An 18,221-nucleotide genomic window follows, 5' to 3' on the forward strand; every position below is an offset into this window, starting at 1 on the left:
CTTCCCACCAAAGGTTACAGTCCCTTAAACCAGAGGAGAGAGCAGTTTTAGACCCAAAAATCAGGCCATGAGGTGCAGAGTATGCACCTCAGCTGCTCTGCTGCTGCTTCCATGGGGGAGGCTGGTAGGAGCATCAGGCTGCAGGAGAGCCACAGGTTTTCTCTCTCTCTCTTTTTTTTTTTAAAGGAAAAAAGGGAACAAGTTATTTCTCCAGCACCCAGAGGCAAGCCTGCCACTCCAGCCTCGGCAGCATTCCTGCCTAGCTCGGCTTGTTTACCACCAATAAAAAGCCCATTAGTTGCACAATGCGCCTGTTAAAAATAACTCAAAAAAAATCATCACTGGCAAATTAGTAAGACATCAGGACACTCAGACACCTCAGCATGGTGTTATGGAAACCACAGAGGAGTCAGACTTCCCTCAGGAGTTTTTCCCATGGAAGCAGAGTCCAAAGATTTCTCTCCCTTTAAGTGGACCCATCTAACTTGAAGGGCTCAGGACCAAAATTTAGCAGTCACCCAGTCAACCAACCCAGGGTTTTTGATCAAGTGACTTCCAGAGAAACTAAATTCACCAGGCTCAAACGGTATGGGTTTGTGCTAATGAGAGCACAAGGTCTGCCTCACACAGAGGCAGCCAAAGGAGGAGGCTGTCATGCCCTGAGGCATCCCCAAAACTTCGCACCCCTGCCCAGGGTCTGATACAGCAGCAGCAACAGGTGCTGACTCAGCACACCACCGTCCCTGGCCATCAAGGACCCTGCTTTAAAAGCATCACTGGTGTAAAACCAAAAGGAGGCATGGGGTGAATCATAAGCTGCCCTGCTTTAGGGACTGGTCACTCACCACCAGTCTCCCGTGGGCACGCTGGCACAAAGAGAAAGAACTACATCTCCGGTACGTATTTTAACATAACTGCTGAACAAAAAATAACCAGCTCCCAGCCCATCCCTGACCATTTGGTGTCCTAAACACAAAGTCTGTCCTTGCTACCTGCCATGCACAACATTGCTCTCCAGCTAAGAAGCCTACAGCAGCACAGCTCAGACCTTGCAGTCAGGGCTTATTAAGCCTTTTCTGACCAGTGCCTCCAAATTTGTGCAATTCAGGGGTCACTCCAAGGCTTACCCCAGGGTTCACACAGGCAGTACAAAGAGTGGAGGCCCTGCCTGGCTTCCCACATGCCGTCTCAAGCACCCAGCACACCGGACACAAGGGGGAAGGTAGAGTAAGGACAGGAAGGCACTGCCCTGTGGGTTGCAGGCAGAAGAACTGAGGGTTTTTACAATACTGTCCCTCTCAGCAAACTCCTCTAAATGCTGAGCAATCCCAGGAGCTGCTCTAAACTCAAGAGCAATATTGCTTTTCCTCTCTTGTCTGGTCAACTTACATGGAGACTGCCCCAAATCCCCAGTATCACCACTAACATCACCATTGACTACTTAGGGAAAACCTGAGGATACCACTTTGCATTTTGCAGTTGTGAAAAAGGATAAGGATTCCCTTCTGCTGACAAGAGGATAAGAGGGGATTTCAAAAACACTTGCAAATATCCAAAGTGATGAATTACCTTTTCACAAGAGAACACCTTCTCTTCCCATGCCCACACAAGAGAGCAAATGTATTTTTCAGATAATGCACTCGATCCTCCAAATTTGTGTGAATGAAAACAGGGTCACAAGCAGGTGAGCAAGCATGAGCTAAAGCCTGGATGAAAATAGAATCTCTGGATATAAGAAGCAAAAACATCCATCAGCACAGAGGTTCCATAGTACCTGTGTTACTTCTGTGACTAAGAATTCTCCTACAGAGCCCTGAACACTGAAAATTCCCAGGAAAGATCTAAATGCCACATCAGAAACACTTACCATCTCCAGACTGGAGGACAACAGCTGGAAAAGCCACACTGACTTACATCCAGGGGAAGAAGAGCTCCTCTCAACTCGGGAAGGGGAAACAAACAGGCAAACCCCCTCTCACCTAACATATAAATTCAGGTGGGACTTGATGAAGACAACAGAGGAATAAGAACTACAATGAAATTAGTAGCCAGTGTTTTAGGTGGGATGATGAAGATGCTCAGTGATCAACTGTGATCACCTCCAGCTGGAAATGGGTGAGAACCACTCCCCTCACAGGGTCTGTGTTTCTGAAACCTGCGTTATGATTTTAAAGCTGTGCTCAGGAAAAGCTTTCCCACTGCCAACAAGCCTCTCGACAATGACTAAACAAGTAATAGCAGCAAGGTTTATGCTAAGAAAGAGCTTAACCTATTAAGGTCCCTAGCAGATACATTTTTTAACAACCAGCGAAGGAGGGTGCTTAAAATCAGATGCAAACCATGATGGCCAGTGACCCACTCCAAGCTCATCCCTGCTACATCTACCGCATCCAAAACAATTTTGGAGAAGAGGGCAGGAGAGGTGACTCCACTCCAGCAGATTTCACACCAGATAAGAGTATGGCATTGTCTGTGCCCTGCTGCTGCCAGGCAGCATGCCAGCACAAACAGCATGCAGGTGCTCCAGCTGCTTTGACAGCATCACAGCCGTATCCTCGGGATGGATCCAGACCGTGATCTGCCAGCCAAGCCACACGCACATCCCTGGTGTCGATGGCCATGGAAACCGAGCTTCAGTTTGACCCTGTTAGGCTGGTTTTGGGTGCAGGGCCGGCACAAGGAGGTATGTGGGGGTGCAAGCCCCAGGAGCCTGCAATAAAGGAGATCTGTGTGGCTGGCAAGTGTGAGGTCTCCTGGGAACAGCCCTTTTACTGGGCTCCAGATGCTGTGGAGTGATTGCTTATATGAAGGCGGGGGAGGCCTCTTTACTGTTTCTCATTTCCTCTTTTTTTGCTCCCCCCCCCCCATTTCCTGGTTTTGTTCAGAAGCACAAGAGAGTCATTCATCATTTTTCTTCCAGCACAAGGAGTGCTCTCACCTCCCCCTCACCCCTAAATCCCTCCCCACCAGGAAAGGGCAAGCGTTCTCCAGCCAAAAAGGCTCGCAGCGGGGAAGGCAAAGCTCCCCAGCTTCTGCAAGCAGCTCCAGCACAAAGGGCCACATTCTCAGCTGGGTTCAGTGGGTGCCAACCCCCAAAGGATGAAGGCCAGAACTCAACGGCAGCAGAAATGCTAAGTCAGAAAACGGATATCAGCAGAGGAGGAGAGCGATTTGCACCGGTCTGAATTAAGAGAAATGCAAAGCAGAGAGGAATTTGCATGCTGAGGAGAAAGACAGCACCCCAGGTAATCAGACAAAAAGAGGTAAAGGTCCACATATGTCTCAGCCTGCATGCCATGATGGTCACTCAATTCACCAAAACCTGGGAAAACTTTCCTGTGGACTTGGCCCCACATTCACTGGAAACTGGATGGGCGCTGGTCCAAGTGCAGTCCAGGCACTGGATTTGCATCATGCTACGTGACAGCAAGCCACCAGCCCCAGGTTTGGGATGGGCTCGCAGGAAAGCCCTGATCAGCTTGCAGGAGGGAAGAAAGGGGGTGGCTACAGATGCAGACATTTAACCCATCCAGAAGGCCAACAACACCTCCGGAAAACTTCATTACAGAGCTTTGCTCCAAAGTCCACTTGGGTTCACAGTCACGCTGCTCTCTCCACAGCTTCTTGATGTCCTCTCCTTGCCCCACCTTGGAGGGAGAGTGCCAGGACGAAAACACCTGAGTACAGCTGCAACAGAGAAGGCAATCTCTCTGCAAATGCCCTTGAGAAAGAGAGCAAGTAGGAAAGTAGGAAAACTCCAAATTCTTGCATGTTTTTTGTAAAAACTGTGCGTTTTCATGAAAAGCAGGACAGTGCAAACACCTGGGGTCAGTTTGGGGCCATTTGGTTTGGCTGATGACCTGGAAAAAAAGGAACTAAAACTGGACATATAGAAAACATTCCAGGTTTTGGTTTTGTTTGGGTTTAATCACAGCAGTAACAGAAACCAAGTCAGAAAGGTTGGCTTATGGTCAAACCCAAGGCTTCTTTTTGGTTCTTTTAGAGGGAAAAGAAATAGAAGATTGTGGTCAGTACTGGGGCCAGTTGGGTGGAGGGGAGCCTGCATGCCAGCAGCTCCACCAAGGAGGTATGTTTATGGTCCAATTTCAGCAAAAACTGGAAGAGTAATGACAACACAAAGCCACCAAGAGCCTGGCCATTTGGGACTAAAGTCTTCCACACCCACTGAGCCAGAGATCCTGCTCAGCTCCTGCAGTTGCTGCTCTGGAGGTTCATCAAGCCAAGCGGGATCACTGTGCTCCTCCAGGCTCTCCCCCAAACACCACCAGCTGCGTACACCCACTGAAATGTCAGCATTTGGCAAAACTCAAGAGTTACAGTGCAGGAGCCCAGACAGCTTATGTTCATCTGTCAGGCAAAGGAAGAGTTTGGGGTGACTTTTCACACATCCTGGGTCACTGGGTAAACTGGTGACACGTTCTTTCGCACTGGTCTTGAGAGTGTGGATGTTCATTCCCTCTGCTTTCTTCAAAGGTGCTCAAGTGGTGAACATTTTTAGCTGCTGGTCTCCCTAAATATCTTTGCAAGATTGTTCTGAGGTTCCTTTGTGTTCCCATGGAGAAATGCCAGTATTTCAAAGTTACCAGAATAAAATCTTAGATTTGGCTTTTTTTTTTTAGTGGTTTGGCAGCCAAACCAAAATTATCAGTCCCAAGCAGGAACCAACATGTGCACTCCACATACTCCAAACCCAGAGTGTGTCACCTCCACATCTCCCAGACATGCTCATGCAGAGCTCTGCCCTGACCCTCCCATCCCAGCAGGATATCCCCTGATGGCTCCTCTCTCTGGATCAATGGCAAGTTTCAGCAGGTCTTCACTGAGCCAGACAGGTCAAAATGATCCTTCTAGCACCCTGCTAAAAATATGCAAAGTAAATATGAGAGCAGGCAAGGGGAGAGAAGGTGAGGCTGGCAGAAATGTAGCAAGAGAATACAAGAAGAAGAAAGAGAATGCAGAACTTTATAGCAGGAAAATAATAAACCTGTTGACCAAAAAAATAAGCAATAGGAAAAATGTACAGGGCTCTAGGGAAAAAACAGCAGCAAAGGAAGAAGGCAAGAGGGACTGGGATGAACATGCCAATCTGAATGCACATGGTCAGCACAGGTATAACAATGCATATTTTCTTCTCAGCACTAAGGAGATACCAGAGGGCCCACAAAAGCCTTTGCAAGTTAAGACCAAGCTCTTGACTTCTCCCAGGTGCAGCAGCTGCTGGATCATTCCTTACCCATCAGGCTCTCATCCTAAAAAAACCCAGACTTCTTCTATTGCAAAGAGTATTTTAAAAAAATCAAAAAATCCCAGGGAATTTTGCACTGAAGCCTTTTTAGTATTTTCCCCACCCTGGCATCTTTAAACTAGGCAACACATAGCATCATTATTTTTTTTTTTAGTGCTCATCAGTGGAGGAAACAGCAAGCTATTCAGTCTAAGAAACTCTACTAAGACACAGTCCCTGTTACTGAGTCTTCCAGGACCAAAAGATAAGCATGCCCAAGAACAACACACCCAGACAACCTGCCTCAGTTTCCTAGACTTCCAGGTGGAGCTTTTACAGTGCAGCAGAGGCCAAACAGCCAGTCTGTGCCTGGGGGCAGCAGAACCACAGTGGGGGGGGGGGGGGGGAGAGAGGGATGGGATTAATTACATGAATAACAAAAAGCCGGATGCCAGCCCCCGCCCCACACAGCTCAGCGGGAATGAAGAAGGGAAGCGAGCAGCTCAAAACCCAGAGGAGCTCCCAAATGAGGCCAGGCTTACCCTATTCCAGCTACAAACCTGCATCTTGGCCTTCACAAGGGCCAGGAAAAGCCCTGCGCATTTTCTTTAGAAAGGAGCACAACAGTGAAAAGCCCCCAGTTGGAGAGTTTTCCTTTCAGCCTGACCTGGACCGTCCTGTGCATCCGCCACGGGGGCACGGCCACCGGGAGCCAGCTCGCCCGCTCGGGGAAGAGAAAGGGAAGTTAATTTTCGCAGCCAAAAGAAAATAGGGAGTTCTTTTCAGATGGCAGGAGTGTAACCGTGACATTTAGTCACTTACTATTTCTTCTTCCCGAGTACGTCTCTCCACAGGAAAGCCCCTAGACAAAAGTACCTCCAGGCAGCATTGTAACATGTTTGCTCAAACTTCGGTGTCTAAACCCACTCCTGCGGTCCCTGCTTCGGCTCCTTGGGAAACTGGGGGGAGACTCTGGGGGGAAACTGGGGAAATTCAGCCTCGCTCACTCTGTGCCTTGGCTACCTTAAAACAGATGCATGTCTCTATCTGGGAAAAGGGCAAACCTGCAACCCAGCTGAAAATAGCAGAGCCCCGCTCTCTCCACGACACGGCGGCCAGGACAGGATGGCAGAACTCCCCTGCACCGGGAGGGCTCAGGGCATAGGGGAACCAACGTCACTTCTCTGGCTCTGAAATACAGCAATTCACCACCGTCAGGATGGGGAAGTCCTATTTGCTCCACTTTTAGATGCGATGGTGGGTGACCCTATCCGATGGCGTTGGAGCTGGCACCTAGCCGAACTCCCCAGCTCCACCACGGGCGCAGTATCTGCTCTGCAATCTCCTAATCCCTGCCAGGCTTTGGCTACATGCCCTCCAGGCACCATGCATGCTTCCACAGCTGGAGAAAGGAGAGCAGCCCAGCTGAGGGCTACTCCCGTACAAGGCAGGTTGCGCACCTTGCACAAACAAGCCCCAGGTACTGGCGTCAGACATGCCGCGGACACCGCTCAGACTGCGACTTCAGGGATTTCCAAAGCTCAGCCAGTCTGCCCCTGCTCACAGAGGTTACCTTCGTCGCTCTGTGACTGCACTAACTGCAGTCTTCCATTGCAGGCTCTTTCTGCCACGTAGCCTGAAGTCCCACCCATCCACAGCTCTTTCTTGGTAACTTCCCCCATTTAAAAGGTTTTATAAATTCAGTGAGAGTCCACTGCTTCAACAGAAGAGTTGCAATAGCTTAACGCAGCCTGTACAGAGATTCTCAGAATGTGGTTTGTATGGCAGTGGGCAGCCCATAGTGGGGGGTAAATGTTCCCACAGGAGCATTCGTACACTCAACACTGAGCTTGATGTCAGCCTTTAACATGGCTGATGATGACAGGAGATAAACAAGATGCATAATTTAACTGCCAAAAATGCCATGTCATCACAGGATGCCATGGAAGGGCCACATAGGCAGGGCAAAGCAAAAGAGAAGAACTGGGAAAAAAACCCCTCTACAACAAACCACAGACAGTTAAATGTTTATGGGGGCCACTGTATTTCAGTCTCAAGCAGTTTTTGAGGTCAGCTGAAACGTTTTAGTTCTGCTAGGGCAAATCAGCTCCAGGGGACACGATACTTCCAACAACGACAACCCGGAGGCTGAGCTCTCCTAGCATGTAACTCAAGATAAAACCACATCTGGGCAGGGCCGTGCTTCCACTGGGTACAGTCCAAGTGATGGGACCTCCCTTCTCACCACGGCTCTTGCTCCAGGACACACAAGGTGGCAGGAAATAGGAACAGGTAGCCGACTGGATTTGTGGAGTTCTCATGTACATGGAGTTCTTCCTATCCCAAAGCTTCAAGACACAGCAGTGATGTACACAGGCAAGGATTTGCTTGCCTCCCCCAGCATTTGAAGCCCCACTGCTGGAAGTCAGGAGGGCAGCTCTCCCAGTACAGAAGCAGCAGCCGGCAGACCAGGCTGTGCTTTGGAAATCCCTTAAATCATGGGCTGAGCGGTATCGGCAGCATTATGGGTTTCCATAGCACTGTTCCCACCTCACAAGGCTTATTCCATAGTCTTTCCAAAATTCCCAATTTGTGCACTGCTGGCTACCACCTAAGGCAGGATTACGGGTGTGATGGACCTTTGGCCAGGTTGGTCTACTGCCCAGTCATATCTCCACTGCCCAAGCACTTTCAGCATGCTCTGAATTTGCAAAGGTCAGTTTCAGCATGTGCAGGACCAACTTAATGGCCAGGAGTTAACATAACAAATCCTTGAAACCAGCCTGATAAAAAGAATAAACAGAAAAATGGAGGACAGCAGCAACTGAAATCCATAACAAACATTACTAGAAAGACCAAAGCTTTCCAACCATCTGAGATTAGAAGAATCTATGTCTGCATTTTCATTTCTTACTCTTTTTACAGGGCACATTTTGTTAATGCTGAAAACTCTGTGTTTCAGCCCTTTGTCAGCTCAGCTGGCCTTAGTCCCTGCAAGATGAGGGTCACAATTCTCAACAGAGCTGAGCACCAACCAAGCCACTCTGTGTGGTGGGACCTGCAGGAACTTTACCTCCTCACTGGTCAGCTTTCTGATGTTGAACTCACTTCACCCAAAACAAGGGGGGAAAAAAAAGTCAAGCCTGGTTCACAAAGGTGGGGCTGAGCAGAAAGGAGGGGTTAGACTCAAAAAGAGAATCCCTGTCCAAACACAAGTATCTGAATCAATACGCATAAAGCAAACACTGGAACGACCAGCAAGCAGTGTGCATTTTACACACCTGCCCCTTATCAGCAGGCAAACCTCAAGACAACATCAGCCCTTCTAAAAAGGGATTAAAATAAAAGCCCACTGAGTCCATGGACCACCTTTGTTTAAAAGCCATCTGAGAGGTGGTAAATTTCTGCAGGCTGACTCCCCACAAACGTAATCAAGGGAAAGTTATCGGCTCTGGGCTCCCAAAATATTTACTCAATCTAACATTACTCTGAGTACACTCAATCAAACCTTTCCAAAGTCCTATGCTGTCGTTTTTATGGCATACCCTTGACCAAAATTCAAGTGCAGAGCACTTTTTCCCAAGGGTATTTCCAAGCATTTCACTACCATAAAAGCAAATGTCCCTGCAAGGTAGGAAAACCATTCTAATGGGTAGAGGAGACTGAAGGTCTGCAGCCTCCACTGTGCAACATCCAGGGGTCAAATCTGAACACTGCATCAAACTGAAACTGTGGGAGTAATTAAGAAGCCTAGATGAACAGCTTGAGCTGAGCAGGGAACAAGCTGAGAGAGGACTCCCTCATGGGGCAGGCTGGGGTGCTTAAGTGGCTGCAATTGATCTAAAACTTGAGTTTAGACCTCATCTGGCCAAAAGCCACAGCTTGGGAAGCATGTCTGGTGGAGGATGTTGGTATACTCTGTGTGTTTCCTCACAAAGGCTTGGGATACCAGTTCTTATTTTTAGTACTATTTTCATTTCTTCATGTAATGAGTTCAGTGTTTCAGACAGCCCTGGAGGAGCAGGAAGGACAAGTCCCATAATAAAACTAATTAATTCATGTGGAATTTCTAGCCATTATTGTGAAAGTGGACAAATTCCTCACTTCTGAAAAGCTGCCAATGTGGCCATTAATCTGGCTGTGGTCACAAGCAGGATTCCTGTGGCCTCCTGCAACACCCAACCGGCCGCCGGGACAGAGGCTGCAGAAACCAAAGTGGATGTTATTACTTCCTCACACCAACTCCCACAGCCTGAGTTTTACTAGACAAGATAGTTACCTCAGAGGGCTCCATGCCAAATTCCTCCCAGTGCCCCTAGACCAAGAATCAACCAAAATCCCTCAATAATGCACAAGAATTAATGGAATCTGTCTCACTCCCTGCAAGCTGGGGGTGACAGGGTCTGTGGGGTCTGGCAAGGAAAAAAAGCAGAGCATAAACTTATTTTAGTTACTAAAATCAACAACAAAATGACACAGAATTCCCACAGGGAGATGACCTGTTGTGCCAGAAGGCACCATTTTGCCATAGTCTCACTTTTCTCTCCCAATTCTGGATTGCTCTTTAAATTCAGTGATGGATTGGTGGGCTAGCCTCTAAATAGTATCTCTGTTGTTGACCCAGCATCCAGTCCCAGGAATGGCAATATTCCCCGAACACCACCAGAAACACAGATCTTCTGCCCCAAATGCTCTCTATAGTGGACTATCTATAACAACCTGGATTTCTAACTCTCTAAACAAAATTCTCCCCAAACCACCTCTGCACAAGCCATGGAAACAGTCCTGTTCACTATGGCCAAAGGAAGAGGTACCCAACAATGGCCAACCATTGCTCTTTCCCTCCTCATCCCAGCAAGCACTGCTGAGAGATGGATGTCAGCTGCCCACCCTTTTCTAGTTAGAAAACAGCAAGAAGAAAACATGGGAAGGTTTCAATCTCCTCACCAAGCCAAGAGAAATTCATTAGCTTGGACTGTGTCTTCTACAACTAGTCAGAAGAGCTGAGAACAGATTGCTCTGGCTGAAGTCTGAAAAGCAACATCTTATGGGGAAATCTTGCTGTAGTTTCAATCAAAAATACTGGGTGAAGCTTTATGAATTTCCATGACATTATAGGACCACAGGACTCTCCCACAGATATTGTCATGCAAGTGACTGCAATGCACTGTGTGTCACTGTTGTAGGCATCCTGCATCACCTAGTTACAAGGACAAGGGACAAGCTGCAAGGAGGCACAAAAACTCCTCTCTAAAATTTTCTCCAGTCAGTAAGGTGTTAAAAACGTTATTAATTTCAAGGGCAGAGCATTAGAAATCCCCTCATCCTACCTGAGCTGTTTTTTTCTGCAGAAAATTGTAAGAAAAAGCAGGGATTTCAACACAGCCCAATTCCCACCAGTGCTTTGTGTCACTCTCAATTACAGTCCAGAATGAAATACCAAGAAATCGTTCCTCACAGCCGGCAGAATTAATGGGATCTTTGACTACAGAGAGCACCAGGCAGTGAACTTGTTCCCTTACCAGCCAAGAGGCACAGTGCAGCTTTCTTCAGAATAAACGCTGCAATGTCAAAGAATAGTTTAAGGCTTATAAGTGACCTGATGTTTCCCAGTATTTCAGTCCATAAGAAAGGTACATGATTAAACAATTTATTTCTACCATAAGCTGATGTAGCAGGAGACTTTATCTTCCCACTGGTATGTCGGTAAATGACGTGGAGAAAAACACTGAGCAGAAATCAATCAATATTGCAGTTACAAAAAGCTGTCAAATGCTGGGCTGCAGCAAAGCTCCAATAACTGAGCACTAACCCCTATCTCTTAAGCCTTTGCCTCGGATAGCCACCACATCACGTGTTCTTGTAATTAGGTGTCAACTCGCCATTTAATGAGGTCAGCTTGGCCGGTTTGTGAATGAGAAACACCTCCCATCTTGCTGGCAGTGACTTCTGAAAGTAGGCAAAGATGTTTCAGTCAGACTCAGTCTGCTGAAGGTAGTTTGTGGAAATAATAATACTACATTTGCAATCTGATAAATTGGCAGAAAACTCATCCTTCCAGAAAAGTGAAGATTTGGTTGGGTTCATCTGGGTTTCAAACAAAATCCAAGACCTGTACAACAGAGCATGAGGATGTGTGCCAGGACAGGGAGGGAGTGGGGCATGACTGCCATGACATCAGCTCACCAAACAAGAATAATCTACACAATATGTCAAGACCACCAGCAAGAATTTTTCCTTCTCTCACGAGTCCACACCAGGACCATGCACCATGGTTGGCCTCCAAACCCCACAGCATACGAGGCACACGAGGCACTGCGTTGGTGCACTGGTGCACATGTGTAACACAGCTCCCTCCCACGGGAAGACATGGGGCACTAATGCTGGAAAACCTGCCCCTTCTGGCAGATGGAAACAGCAAGGACAAGTTGGAAGGCCAAGCCCACTGTGTTCAGCATGTGTTCCTAAAGGACACCCTCACACGGGCACTGATTCAAGCAGCACCTCCCCAGGGGACAGCTGGGATGAAGACAGGTGGAAGCGATAGTGGGAGCATATGCAATGGCAATGGCTTTGCATCTCTCTAACAGAAGGGGCCTGCTAAGCAGTCACAGGATCACAGCTACATTTTTCACCCTGATTCAGTGAAAGAAAACAGGAATATTTATGCCTGCAAACTCAGTATACCCCCCAGCTCAGCACTCCTGTAACAGAAATGCTTTACAAAGTACCTTTACGTTCTACCTTGGCCTTCCTCTTACTCTGTCTGCCTAAAGCAAACGATCCTCCCTGAAAGAATCGCAGTCCCAGCAGGGAAGGCAGATTTGACCATGCTCAGAAAGCTGGAATTGTCCAATTCAAGTAGAAATGCAAAAAATCCACCAGGGAAACTACTCCTCCTCCTAGCTCCTTAGAGAAGAACATGTGACCAGGAAAAGCAGGTACTGGAGTGCTGCTGGCCACTGGGATGAAACCCTGCCTTCACAAATCCAGTTGTGTTTGTGGGTAACAGCGACAGCTGCCCATCGGGCAGATAAATTAGCCCCAGCTGATACTGCAGCCAGGTCTAGTACAGAGCCATACACAAAGACACCTCTCACATTCCAGTTTTCACTGTTTTGCCTTCTGAATTGTTTATCTCGGCTCAATTCCTGGATGTGGATAAAACAAACGACATGGACTTTCTCACAGACAGGGCTTCTTGCTGTTCCCTTGACAAATACCATACTCAGTGAGTATGAGCCTGAAATCCAGAGGAAAGGAAACAACTGCAAAGGGCAAGAAGGAAACAGATCATTTGCCAAGGGACAGCACGAAAACACATTTCTGCTTTGGGTCAGAGCCTTGAAATCTTCCCAGGCTTCCCTCTCCCTCCAAAACACCATTTTCACACCAGCATCACTCCCACCATGGCAAACACCAGTGGGACTGAGGCAGAGGGTAGCATTATTTTCGAGAAGCTGCTTCACAAAGGTGTTATTTATTGTCTTAAAAGATGATAGGGCCCAACCAGGTTAGCTCTTGACCAGACACAGCTACCACAAAGGAGCGTGGAGACCTGGTCCACCTACTGGCAAAGCCCCAGAGGCAGTGAGGACAGATGAGCTGTGTGGTTTTCTCATTCACTTATCATCCTCACAGCTGTTACTAATTGCATTTCACTTTTAATAATTTCTTCCAAGGCAAGGAGCTCTGCAGGCATCCAGCTTATCCTGGGCAGAGATGCTATAGTGGCTATGGACATATTAACAAACTACTGTGGATTTGGTTCTTGCAGTTGGCTTCTTTGGTGTCTGGTAATGCCCAAGCTTGCATAAGCCAGATTGAATGCCTGGCTGCTGCACTTGTAACTAAACTCCCTCTTGCTCCTGTGCTTCTGTCTCAAAAGGCATCTAGCATAGGATGAGGGGGACACTCCCAGTCTGGCTCTCCTCTACCCCTGGCCCACTTTTTAGCAACACAGTGCCTTCAGGGCCATCCACTGCTGCATTGGATCCACCAACTTGACTGACAGGGTCAGAAGCCGTGGGGGCAGAAGGACAGATACACACATGCACATGCAGATCATGACGGAGGCTTCATTTCTCTATTAAATCAGGAGAAAAGCAGAAGTCTTCCTGGCAATTCAGTGGACATGAAAAACGCATTCATAGCATTACTGGCATGGTTTTCAAGTTGCTGTTAAAATTCCACTTACATTATGCTACCTTCAACCTCAGAGTCTTCTGTGTTTTGGAGCAATACGTTAAACTTGTCTTTTAGCAGCTGCATGCCAAGGGGAAATGAAGGTTTTGACATTTGACCCATAAGGAAGGATGTGTGGCATTTGGAGCTACCCAAATAAGGATTTTAGATGGATGCTAAAAGAAGCTGTGTTTTTAACAGTTAACTATTTTGATGCTGGTTTTGTATCATGGGATTTCAAAGTGGAGTCCCTGATCAGGTGAATAAGGCAACCCCAACCCTCCAAGTTCAAGTTTGCTTGCAGTTACATTCTTTGCACAGCTCTCTTTCCCTTTGGAAAGGTTACTTTGCACTGGCATGGACTAAAAAAAACACATTTGTTTCAATAAATAAGTGAGATTCCAAAGCAGGACTCAATAGCTAGCAGTGAGTTCTGAGGCAGATCCCACTGAAATAGTACAAGTATCCCAACAACAAAATAAACAGTACTACAAACACAACTGAACTGCACTGTCAAAGGGGAAAAAAATTCCCTGAACTGGTCAGCTTTGAACAGTGGCTCAAAAACCTTTTTTTCAGAATGGAACAAGTTTTATTCCTAGGATCTTTTCTCCATTAGGAGAAGATAGATGTTCTTCAGCTATTCTCATAACTTGGGCAAGAATATTTAGGACATCTGCTGACATCATTAAGATCTGCCCTGCTTCACCCCTTAGCATAAGTTCCCACGTTAGAGCAGCACTTGTCACCCTGCTGGGCACCCTGCTGCACCTTGAGCCAGTTCAGGTCATTGATCTGACATGTGTTTTCTGGAGCTGGCTTCCTGCAGGACTAGCTTCTGAACCAGCTTATTCTGACAGAAGGTGAGAGCTGAACCCAGCAGAAGGAGATGGCAGCTGAGAGCTGGAAAACACCACACAAGCCCCTGATTCCAGTTCATCATGGCTAAAACAGAAGGCAGCATCCCCACCCTTAGGCTGAGACTGGAGAGGTTGAAAGATTTAATGGTACCTAAAATGCCTTTGAAAGCACATGGTGTCTCCAGGACCCATTTGGTCCTAGGTCACCCTAGACGTGTTTGAATAGAAGATGGTTATAGGGACTGGGACATTATCTGTCGGGACACAGACTGCTAACACGATGAAAAGACAGCTGTTACTCTGCTCCCTGTGTCCTGAAGGACCTCGAGCACATCATTTAGTTCATCTGCAAAACAGCCTGATAATCTGGCTGAGGTGCTGGAGAATAAACACACTCAAGACTGGCACGATCTCTGCGAGTTTTGCGTGCACAGTAACAGCCCTCTGTCCCCAGGTCAGGTGGTTCCAGTCAGCAGCAGTATGTCAATTTGTTACACAATGACCTGAAACAAACTGTGAAGGAGTGTGGTGCAGTGGCGTATGAGACTATTTGAGAGGCCCTGATCCCAGGAGATGCTGAGCCTCTGTCTTGCTCCCACCACTGGTGGGAGTTGATGCACTCGCCTCCCGAGGGGAGGGGGTAGAAGTTCTCAGACTGATTTCCACAGACTGCTGCTATTTTGTTCCAACATTCCCAACATCTCCAAAATACCCAAAGCCTCTTGTGCAATGAACAACATCCCCAGCTTCCTAGCTACATGGTGGTTTATGTTACTTTCCGCCTACAACCATTTCAGGATTGGCTTTACAGACCTAAGTGGAAGACTAAACAATGCTGGAGCCATAGCAGGAGAATTTGCAGAGTTTTATTCTTTGTTTCATTTGGGCAATCCTTCTGCCTCTCATCAGAGACAAAAAAACTTGCCAACCTCTTAATTTAGGAATAGCACGAGCTCTGCATTCCAGTCCTGAATCAGCCAAAGGAGCCTTTTCAAGCTGGAAAGGGGAAAAAGAGTAAATACCTTTAAGCACATTAAAAAAAAAAAAAGGGCACCACAAAACAAACCACACCAAAAAACCCTAAACACCTGCCTTTTGCAGGCAAAAACCTGCTCTTGGGGCACTCTTGAAAGTGGCTTAACATCAGCATTTGAAAGCAAGTTCCAGTCCCTGCTCTTTTAGGTGCCAGAGTGCTTTCCCCGTCACTGCTTAAAACGAAAAGCAAATTCACAGTCCCTCCTATACATTTAGCAAGCACAATGCAGATGGGAACAACGATGTGAGTCTGAAGAGTATCAAGTGAAACTGGCAGGTTCCAATTTTGTTTTTGTTGTGGGTTTGGTTATTTTGGTTTGGTTGGGTTGTTTTTTTTTTCCTAATGGCTACAACAACCTGTTAAAAGTTTTGTAATCTGAAGAGAGCAAAACTTTTTCTGGATGTCCAAGCTCCTCTGCCAAGACATGCTCAACTGTGAATATTCCAGCTGCATGTTTCACATCACGCTGGTTAGGGATGTGCCAGTATTTTTATTATTCACCCCCTATGGATATTACAGAGCACTGCATACATTAAAGTGTTCTTAAACTGTGCCGTTTATGTCTGTGTGTATTACACACAGAGATATGGTCAAATAAATCGAGCAAAATACCATGTGAAGTTAACATAATTCTTCAGTAAAGTCCATTAAAAAAAAAAGGCAGCATTAACTCAGAAAATCACCTCTCAGCCCATCACTGCAATGCCCTCCACTCCCCCAACTTCTTGTAAAAGCATAAGCCTGGAAGTCAGTGCCAGATTCCTTAAATCAAAATGCCCTTGGCTTCTTCTGGAGAGTGTAAAATTCATTCCCTTGACACTCATATTCCATAGTCAAGGAATATTTCACATCAACGTGTTCTCCAGACTCCTGGTTCTCCAGAGCCCTTCACAGCTGGGCAAAGGAGCAGGGACAGGAGTCAGGACCGAAGCAGTCACAGCCTGGGTGCATGAAGCAGCAGGTTGCAACGTGCAAAGTTTTCCCTGATGCTGGTTTGTTTTTGCTTGCCTCTCTCCATCTCTCCTCCTTGAGCAGAGCAGTGTAAGCAAGTACCCGAAGTAGTGTGCACAGGTACCTGGCTACATTCCCATCCTCACAGGGAGGGAAGCTAAGAGGTACAGCCCGGTTCAGAGCACTTTTAAATAAAGCCTCAAGAGGAGAGGGAGGGAATTTAAAGTCGTGCTGCTGAACTAGTTATGCAAACAGGGTCAGAGCCTCAGTCATAGCTAGGGGAGCAAAACCAGCAAGGAGGCAGAAGTCAAAGAGGGGTGATTACAAAGGAGAAAGTGCTGGTTTCTATTTCCAGCCTTGATTTGTCAATTTTCAACATCCCACGGAAAGGGGAAGAGCTTGCAGCCGATCGCAAGGGACAGCAGGCATTAATGCAACCAAGCTCTGCTGTATCGGCAACGCCGGGAGCGCTTCCTCCAACAGCAATCACAGCAACAGGTCAGGAGCCTGTTGGTGTCCCTGTCCCCAGGGCTGTGCCCTCAGAAGACGCTTCTCTTCTCCCTGCACCCAGTGCCTGGACCAGGGAGGGCCTGAGGGCACCAGGACCCCCACGGGAGCTGGCAGAGCACACCTCAGCTCTGAGGTGGGCTCTGCTGGGAGGGTAGCCATAGGGAACGGGTTCCTCACACAGCAGGGCTCCCGCAGTCCCTCAGCCACCCCCTTCCCACCAGGTAGCACATGGTCCTCCGACTCTGCCTCTCCCTGCATCTTTGGGGCATCCATCACCCTTCAGGTTGATTTTAGTCCTCCACTAAACTCAAATCTGAACGTCCACTTTCCTCTGCTCCCCAAAGGACTCCCCTGCTCCTCAGTTGCATCTCCCCAGATTTCACCCTTATCTGTCCCCATGGGTTTTTTTTCACTAGAAGACCCCAACCTCCAACCTGCCCCCCAGAGCAGTCCCTGCATCCCCACTCCGTTACAACTCACCCCTGGGGTTCCTGTGTCGTGACAAGGAAACCTCTCTAACCCCCGGAGTAACTGCACCCCCAAATAGCTCATTTTCCCCACACCCCCAGGGAGGCACTCATGCTTCATCCCCCCTCCAGCGCCCTTCTCATTCCTGCCCCCTTTGTTCTTCTCTGGACTCTCTCGCTCCTCTCCCGCAGGGATTCCCCTTCCCTGCCCTCGCGCGGGGTCTCTCTTCCCCAGGAGGACCCCCTTTAGGTCACCCTTTAGGACTCCTTTGTCCCTCGGACCTTTCGGTGCCCCGCCGCCCCGGCGCTGCCTCCGGCACTCGGTCCCGAGTGCGCGGTGCCCGGCGCCCCACACCCGGTGCTGGGGTGCACTGTCCCCAGTGCCCGGTGCCCGGTGCACGATGCACTGTCTCCAGTGGCCGGTACTCGGTGCCCGATGCACTGTCCCCAGTGCCCGAAGTCCGGAGGGCGGTCCCCACCCAGCCCCAGGTCCCCGGTGGCCGGAGCGCAGTGCCGGGCGCTCTGTGCCCCGTGCCCGGTGCGCTGCTCTGGGCGCGCCGTGCCGGACCCGCGGTGCCCGGGGCCGGGGCTGCTCACCTGCGGGGCGCTCGGCGCTGGCGCCGTACTCGGCCGTGTCGCGGCGGCGGGCGCAGGTGCCCTGTCCCTGCACCAGGGCTTGCAGGGGCAGCTCGGCGCCGGGGTCGGGGTAGCAGCGCAAGCCGGCGGCGCAGCGCGGCGTGTAGACGCCGCACGCCTCGGCCTCCAGGCGGGCGCACACCGGGCAGCAGCCGCAGCCCGGCTCCCGCACCAGCTCGGGGCAGGGCGGGCGGGCGGCCGGGGGGCAGGCGGCCAGGCGCTCCGCCGTGCAGGGCGGGCAGCGGAACAGCACCTCGGGCAGCGCCGGCCCCGCCAGCGCCAGCGCCGCCGCCGCCGCCGCCAGCAGCAGCCGCGGCCAGACCTTAGGCTAG

At 48.9% G+C, this 18,221-nt stretch overlaps 1 protein-coding gene across 1 annotated transcript in view; it reads right to left on the reverse strand.

The window, feature by feature from the left end:
- IGFBP2 (insulin like growth factor binding protein 2) overlaps positions 1-18,221 on the reverse strand; it is a 59,810-nt gene that overhangs the window by 40,342 nt on the left and 1,247 nt on the right. Inside the window, exon 3 of the mRNA XM_027677904.1 lies at positions 17,851-18,217. Coding sequence (XP_027533705.1) covers positions 17,851-18,217 — 367 coding nt within the window. The remainder of the gene's footprint in view (positions 1-17,850; positions 18,218-18,221) is intronic.

This window comes from Neopelma chrysocephalum, unplaced genomic scaffold, assembly GCF_003984885.1.
Source record: "Neopelma chrysocephalum unplaced genomic scaffold, ASM398488v2 Primary Assembly neopelma1_44, whole genome shotgun sequence".
NCBI classification, from domain to species: domain Eukaryota; kingdom Metazoa; phylum Chordata; class Aves; order Passeriformes; family Pipridae; genus Neopelma; species Neopelma chrysocephalum.